This window comes from Gymnoscopelus braueri (assembly GCF_963280865.1).
Source record: "Gymnoscopelus braueri genome assembly, chromosome: 2".
In the NCBI taxonomy this organism is placed as follows: Eukaryota; Metazoa; Chordata; class Actinopteri; order Myctophiformes; family Myctophidae; genus Gymnoscopelus; species Gymnoscopelus braueri.
In genome coordinates this window covers 31,435,553-31,443,725 of record NC_137604.1, presented here as the reverse complement: position 1 = coordinate 31,443,725, position 8,173 = coordinate 31,435,553, and the positions used below count along the sequence as shown (strand labels likewise).

The following is an 8,173-nucleotide window of genomic DNA, read 5'->3' as shown; positions in this document are numbered from 1 at the left end:
TCTGAGACTTTTTCATAGATGCAGTGATTGAGCATCAGAACAGTAGGCCTATGACGCACACCAACTGTCGCTTTCAAGGTTGTGTGAGTGTGTGTGCATGTGTGTGTGTGTGTGTGTGTGTGTGTGTGTGTGTGTGTGTGTGTGTGTGTGTGTGTGTGTGTGTGTGTGCGTGTGCGTGTGCGTGTGTGTGTGTGTGTGTGAGCACACAAAAATAAATTTGGGAGCCTGACGTCCCCCCTTTTTTTGTAAAGATGAATCCTAAACGGTAACGTCAAATGCTGACAGAAGAGGTTACATTACTTATAATAAACACTTTTTTGAATAAACATTTATTGAAATATGTATTTGCCAATCCTCTCCTACTCAACATATGTACACATAATGGTTCCAAACATGTGCAACATTTACAGCAGCGCTACTCAACCCGCGGCCCGCGGGCCGCATGCGGCCCGAACGCAGCATCTTGGCGGCCCCCTCATGGTCAAAAAATAAAATAATAATAATATATATATATTTTTTTTTTCTAGCACAGGATAAAAATATACATTTCCGTTCAAATATATGGGTTGCTAAAACATTTTTAAAAAACAAACAGACAGACATACATACAGGTGCGTCAATTGTTACAGGTATAATGCATAGTTTTCAATGCGTCGCGATGCGACGCATTGTGAGCTTGTAGATCTGCTATTTCAATCTCTGGGAGTTGGCAACCCTAACCTTGCCATACCTTAGCTTTTGCTGAACTGATGCCACTGGACATACACACAAAATAAACTGGTACAGTGAAAAGAATATGATGTCAATGTACATTTTCTTGTGTGTTACAAAATCGAAAAATCCAAAATAGGACCGTCATTTTTATGGCGGCCCCTTGGACTTTTGGTATTTTGCTGAGTGGCCCCTGAGCCATCTTAAGTTGAGTAGCCCTGTTCTACACTATGGCATATACATGTATGGTTGTGTTTAAACATAGTACATACAGACTTCTGTTTAAACATAGTGTATGGTTGTGTTTAAACATAGCACATACAGGCTTCTGTTTATGGTTGTGTTTAAACATTGTACAATACATGTATGGCTGTGTTTAAACATACATAGTACAATACATGTGTGGTTGTGTTTAAACATAGTACACACGCCACTTAAACTATAATTTCTTGTCAAATACCGACAAAAGGTGTTTGTTCATCTATGACCAGTGGTGGACAGTAACGAAGTACATTTACTTGAGTACTGTACTTATGTACATGTTTTGAGTATCTGTACGTTACTTGAGTATTTGTATTTTTGTATACTTATGATTTTGACTCTGCTACATTTCAAAGACAAATATTGTACTTTTGACTGCACTAGGAAAAAAGTTAGGAATTAGGAATTAACCACTTAAGCCCTATTTCAAATATATTTCAAATGTAGTGAAAATAGCACATCAACAAGCTCACAACGTGTCGCATCGCAACGCGCTGTGAGCTTGTAGATCAACTATTTTCACTATTATTGATATTATTTGAAAAATGTCTGGAAAATCTTTGAAGTTTTTAACCCATTTAGACCTGTTACACCTTTACATTGTTATACCTTTTAAGCTGGGAACGCCTCTGTGTCATTTTAGTTGATATCGATGTTGGACAGAAACCTCTTATCTCTATATTCTAACTTTTTAATTTTTTCCTTAATTAATGCCCTATACTTGATCATACAACAGCCAGCGTCACACAAAATTATCAAAATTGGCAGATTCGCAAGCTCGAAATGCGGCTCGAAGTGCCGCGTTTTGAGCTAGTAGATCTACTGCTTAATTTTTTTTATTTGAATCCTGAAAAGTCACAGTTTTTGACATACTGGTTTCCACCCGACAGAGACGATATAGCAACATATTATTATTATTTTCCTCTTCTTTTTGGAAGTTTTTCAGAAAACAAGCAACTTTCACTTGTATATTTGACCAGGAGTATCTATACTTTGACTCAAGTACTGGAGTTGAGTACTTTGTCCAAGACTGCCTATGACATTCCAAGACGCTATGGATTCATGTGTTTATATATGCAGTGGTGTAAAAAGTTCTCAAATTCTTTACTTAAGTAAAAGTACCAATACTGCAATATAGAAATACTCTGTTACAAGTAAGAGTCCAGAATTCAAAATTTACTTGAGTAAAAGTACAAAAGTATTGGCATCAAAATGTACTTAAAGTACCAAAAGTAAAAGTACAAAAATATTTGAAAATAGCAGATCTACAAGCTCACAACGCGACGCGTTGTGAGCTTGTAGATCGGCTATTTTCAAATAGCCTAGGTATAAAATAGGCCTAAAGTGGTTAAAGTATGTTTCATAATATAATAATTTATATCTGAAAAGTAACTAGTAACTAAAGTTTTCAAATAATTGTAGTGGAGTAAAAGTACAATATTTGCCTCTGAGATGTAGTGGATTAGAAGTAAAAGTATTGTAAATTGGAAATACTCAAGTAAAGTACAGATACCTCAAAATTGTACTAAAGTACAGTACTTAAGTACATGTACTTAGTTACTTTCCACCACTGTATATATGTAGGTTTGTGTTTGTACAACATAGGGTTGATAAATCAAAGGAAACATATGAGTGACACAACAGCATCAATCCTCTTCTTTCTGATTTTCTCTGTTGGTTTAGTGAGTTCCTCAGCTATGAGAAAACTCTTAGCTTGCTGAAAATGCTATCTAAAGTAAGAATATACCCTTCCAATTACACATCTAGTAATTATAGATAAGGGATTTTATTTGTTATATTAACACTGACGATTTCACTTTATTTTATTGTGTTACTTTTTTACCAGAAAGAGGACAGGCACTAGGGCAGTGGACACTGGTTCTCAATATTGGGTCCCTTAGGGTCCATTTGGTTTCATTTGTTTACACTCTCAGAGTTCAAACTGATGATTTTACTGTTCAGATTGCAGTCCCAAAGACATAAAAATCATATCAAATTGGGGTCCGTGGCCTAATGCAAATCAAACTGGGGGTCCTTGAAAAGAAAAAGGTTGAGAATGATTGCACTATGGAATTACAGGCGGATGTTTGTCCTCTAGTGTTGTTGAGATAGTGTTTTACACCCTATAGAACACAATAAAATGGGTTGATGACTAATTGATGTCATCGACTCAAAATAAAAGATTCTGCGTGTTGAGCACTCAGAGAGAAAGTTCAGAACATGAGCATGGCCGCGCATCTAAACCACCAATAACCATGAGCCACTGAGGCAGCAGACAGGAGGAGCAGGGGAATTGGTAATGGAGCGGTTTTATTTGTGTGTGCGTGTGTGTGTGTGTGTGTGTGTGTGTGTGTGTGTGTGTGTGTGTGTGTGTGTGTGTGTGTGTGTGTGTGTGTGCGTGTGCGTGTGCGTGTGCGCGTGAGTGCGTATGTGTGTGTGTGCGCTTATGTGTCTCCTATCTTTCCCTTCGTTACCAGTTCACCCACCATGGTGTCATTCAGCTCTCAACAGCAATCCCATAATAACACCATGTGGCTGAGACGGTCCCCAATTCCCGCAATGACATCACAGGGCTGTGGGCAAGAATAGTTGCATCGTGTAAATGTGTGACTGCGTTGAATGAAGAGTGTGTACGTGCCTGTGCATACATGTATGTGTGCAGTCAGTAGCCTATGTCACATGACACGTACTGTACATTGGCATGTGTGTCAGCCTGACGTCAAAACTCCTACAATCTATATTTAACCTGTTAGTGGGAGAAAGACTTGCATCATTTCGTAGGTGTCTCGTTAAACTGTATTTATAAACTGAAATAAAAATGGTGTCTACCTGGCAGATGAAGCTGTCTCTCTAATTTGAAGGGAGACAAAGAGATATACACAGCCAGGAACTGCAGGGGGACCCCATGCTGGAGGCAGGTGAAGGTTTGCCTGCCTTCAAGTTGAATGGAAATGTAAAATAAATGCAGGAATGGGAAAGAGTGGGAAACTAGAAAAATGGGCTCCTAGGATTACAGGTCTCCGCCAGGCCAGGTAGTAGAAGTCAATCTTAGCCAATCAGGATACAATATGAAAAATCTGACAGGTCTGTCTTGATGACATGACTATAGAGATAATGTGTACCGATTAGCGTGATGTTTGGAAAAATATGTAGGAGTAATAGAACAAAAATTGTTTAGCAAAAATTGGCCTCCAGGCGGCGCTATTCACCTGCTTCCTAGGCTGTGTGTTTTCCACTTCCTGTCGATTTCATTGGATATCATTGGTCATCTGACCAGTTTCATTGGATTTCATTGGATCAAATCGACAGGAAGTGGAAAACACACAGCCTAGGAAACAGGTGAATATAAAAATGGTGGCCCAGGTTTTTCCTTGGCCTCTACACACACACACACACACACACACACACACACACACGTGACACTCTGCCAGGCTGAATGGATAGATTTTCACATAGCACAGACATGAGATAATGACATTAAACATGCTATGGTATGTTCTGTTGGGGACAAATGCTGACAAATGAATGCTAATGCTTATGAAGTAGCCTATGTTCATAATAATATGATATGTCATGAGCAATAATTCCTGAAAACTTCTGGGTATTTTGCGGTTTGCTACAGTAACTGTTCTCACTTCTCAGTGATAACATTATGTGATAACAGTAAGTGGAGTGCAACATTACATTTTCATATTACATTGTGGAAGTGCTTTTTAAATATTTAACAACAGTCCTAGAAAAGCAGGGAACAGAACTAAATAATTGAATGATGAATATCCATATAAAAGAAAGTGCTTGTTAATGCAGAAGAATGAGTCACTGTGCGATAGATAGATAGATAGATAGATAGTTGATTGATTGGTTGGTTGATTGATTGATTGATTGATTGATTGATTGATACTATAAGGAAAATGTGTTCAAGCAATGAGAATCTAAAGAATCAGACAGATCACATAGAGCAGTTCGAGAGAGCCTTTATTAGGGTTCAGGGAACATGTGGCTTCAGGATCCCAGTACAATGACTTGGAGAGAGCAGAGCAGACCACCGACCCCAAATCTCTTTACAGACCCCTGTTGAGGTCAACTCCTCCCTCTCCATATCAGAACCTCCACCACAAACATGCGCGCGCCCACACATGCACACACACACGCACACACAAACACACACCCCACAATCAGTCACATGATAGGCTGAGTGAAAGTTGAAGAGGGGTTAAGGATGGTGGTATTAGAAAACCAAGTATGTGAGGGGAAAAAGGGAGGGGAGGGGAAGGGAAGTGAAGATGAAGGGGGGGCTGACAAACAGAGATGGTAAAAAAAAGAGGGTAAATGGAGAGAATAAGGAGGGTTTATTGTTAGACCTGAACTCAGTGGTCCCTCAATGGTTTCCCAGCTATGGGGACAACAGCATGCTTGGCTCATCATCACATGCGTTTAATCAGCACTTGATCACATGTTTCACCAAGAACAACCCTCTAAATCCCTCTCCATCTCTGACTTAAATAACCAGGGGACTTCAGGGCTGAGGAGCACATTATCACACCCTCTCTCTCCTCCTCTCTTTCTTCGCCCGGCCTCCTCCCCCTCCATCTCTATGCCCGCCATCTCCCTCCATCTCTCCTCCGCCGCCTCTCTTCCTCGCCCTCAGTGGATTTCACTTGGCAGACATGGTGTAGCAGCCGTGCTGGTGCCACTGCATGTCGCGGATACGCCTCATGGACTGCATCTGGGGGCAGCGGGCACCGAACTCATTGAAATGCCTGTACTCGCCCTTCTCCAGCAGATACTGGCTACCACGGTATCCAGGGAACTGGTAACCCACCCAGCTGGTGAAACAGAGAGGGAGAGAGAGGGCAGAATGGGTATAGGTAGTTAGAAACAGAACGGTCACAGAGACCGAGAGTATGGAGAAAGAGAAGTGGTGGAGGATGTTTTCGATTGCGGAAAACTAGAAACAACAGGAGATAACCCACTGAAAAGGTGATTGCTTCAGAGCTCCTGCTTTCCAAGCAGCAGGTAGTGTTTAGAACAAAGTGATCACACCAGACTGAAACTGTCAAGATGTCACACGTCTCGATGTGTAGACACAGATAGACTGCTGAGCTGTGACGTCTATGACACTCTAGCAGGTAGCAGTCGATAAATAAGCTCTATTTTTACATACGTATCCTCCCAGACAAACAGCTATAGCGGCAGGTCAGATATCCTGTTGGTGACTACACATCTGTTTTTCTGATTATTATGTTGTGATTTTTTTCCCCGTAGTCATTGCCAATTCCTCTACTTGTTGGTCATGGGGAGAGGGTAGACAATCACATGTCTCCTCCAATACAGAGCCATGTCTTTTCATCTTAACAGTGGGGAGTTTCACCAGAAATGCTTAACGCGTGTGGAAGATCTGTATGTTACCGTTCAGTCTATGTTTGTTGCTTACTTGTTACCCTACTTTGTAGCTTATCCTACTCGTAGCACCAAACATCACTAATTCCTTGGTCACCCTGTTGTTATTTGACAAATGTTTATGGCACTTGCCCTTTTTAAAGTCACTCTGGATAAGAGCATCTGCTGTACGCCTAAACAAGGACGACTCACGTTCCGCAGCTAACGATGATGCTGGCCACCCTGTCAGTGAAACCATAGGCGAACAGGCTGGGGACGTCATCGTCCATGATCTCCATCTTACGGCCCTTGAACTCTCCCACCTCGTACAGGCAGATCTTGTGCTTCTCGGGGTCCTGGAAAAGAGAGAGAGAGGGGGGGGGGGGTTTAGTAAGAGGAAGGATAATAGCCTCTAAAGTTTGATTTATACTGTACTTGGCTACACGCCAGTGTCGTGCCATGGAGTGAGGCGTTGCAAGCTTGTAAACGTGATATTTTTGGTGCGCGACACCGGCACGCAATGAAGTATAATGGCCCTTTCAAGCCAGGATAGACAAAAAGATGGTTTACCATGCGGACGGGCCTGAAGGACAGCAGGTAGTCATTCTTCTGGCAGTTGCTCCAGGAGTCCCAGCGGGGGTACTCTCCCTTCTCCAGGATGAACATCTCCCCACAGAAGTTCATCTGCTCAAAACCCACAAAGCTAGGGGGAAAGGGGAAAGCGGTGCATCAGTGAAATTGTTGTTTTAACTGTACTGTACTGTATATAACACAAGCAGTTACAGTACTCCAAGGTTTTATTGCTATGAGCCAATTAAAAACTTGCTTCATTCAGGAGTCAGGACAACAAAGAAATTAGGAAATGAAGTACTGTAGGTCCCAAACTGGATCCCAAACTAGGACATAATGTGGTCAGTATATTACGTAATTGCTTTAGCCACCAGGGAATCCGAAATCTACTTGCATTTCTGACCTAATGCCTAATTTGTCTTTACTTGAAAATCTGTTCTTGTAGGAAAGCAACATCGTCGTGTGATGTAGTATAAATGAAGCTTTACAGAGTTGGTATGTTGGGGGGGAGGTTACTCACGGTCCACAGTCAACGCGCAGGGAACGCACCCTGTCCATTCCAAAGTCACACACGTTCACACACTCGCCGTTGATCTCAAAACAGCGTCCCTGGAAGTTCTCCTGATCATACACACTCATCTGGGGGGGACAGAATATTATAGAAAGCAAGAGGTTTAACGAGGCAATGACAAAGAAAGGAAGGTATGGGAAGACAGTGAAAGCTGACCATATTCACACAGCAGGCCATTATTTTCCCACCACGATTATGAGATAAATGGCTGCTATATGTGAGAGATTCTGGGAGGAGTGATTAAGAATAAGCATGGTGCGATGGCTTTGCCCTAGTCACAGCTTTCACTTCAAAGGAGGACCTCTTTGAAGAGAAAACCATACATGGTCTTGTGTCACTTCTGTTGGTCCAACGCCTCCACATATAGCTATGGCAACTGTAATGTTTGAATCTGAAATCTTTGTATATCATGCTGTGCAGGTGACAGCTGCGAGATTGAGCGAGGGTGTTTGCATTTGTGAGTACATTATGTTTGTGTGCATGCACAAGGTGTAATCCAATCCAAATGAAGTACTCACAATTGTCAGGTGTGTGTGTGTGTGTGTGTGTGTGTGTGTGTGTGTGTGTGGGGGGGGGGGGGTATACCTTGTAGGACATCATGCCCATCTCAGTCCTCTTGCCCTGAGCAGCTTTCCCGTCAGTCTGGGAAGCAGCCTTAGACTTCTCTCCTCCAGCAGACAT

General features: G+C 41.9%; 1 protein-coding gene across 1 annotated transcript; it reads right to left on the bottom strand.

Moving 5' to 3' along the window:
* Window positions 1-5,626: 5,626 nt before the first annotated feature.
* On the bottom strand, window positions 5,627-8,173 carry LOC308097052 (beta-crystallin B1-like; the record flags this gene model as incomplete). Its single annotated transcript, XM_080444634.1, has 5 exons — window positions 5,627-5,798; window positions 6,565-6,707; window positions 6,922-7,054; window positions 7,442-7,560; window positions 8,078-8,173. The coding sequence occupies 5 exons, from the start codon at window positions 8,171-8,173 to the stop codon at window positions 5,627-5,629; spliced, it is 663 nt and encodes a 220-aa protein (XP_080300760.1).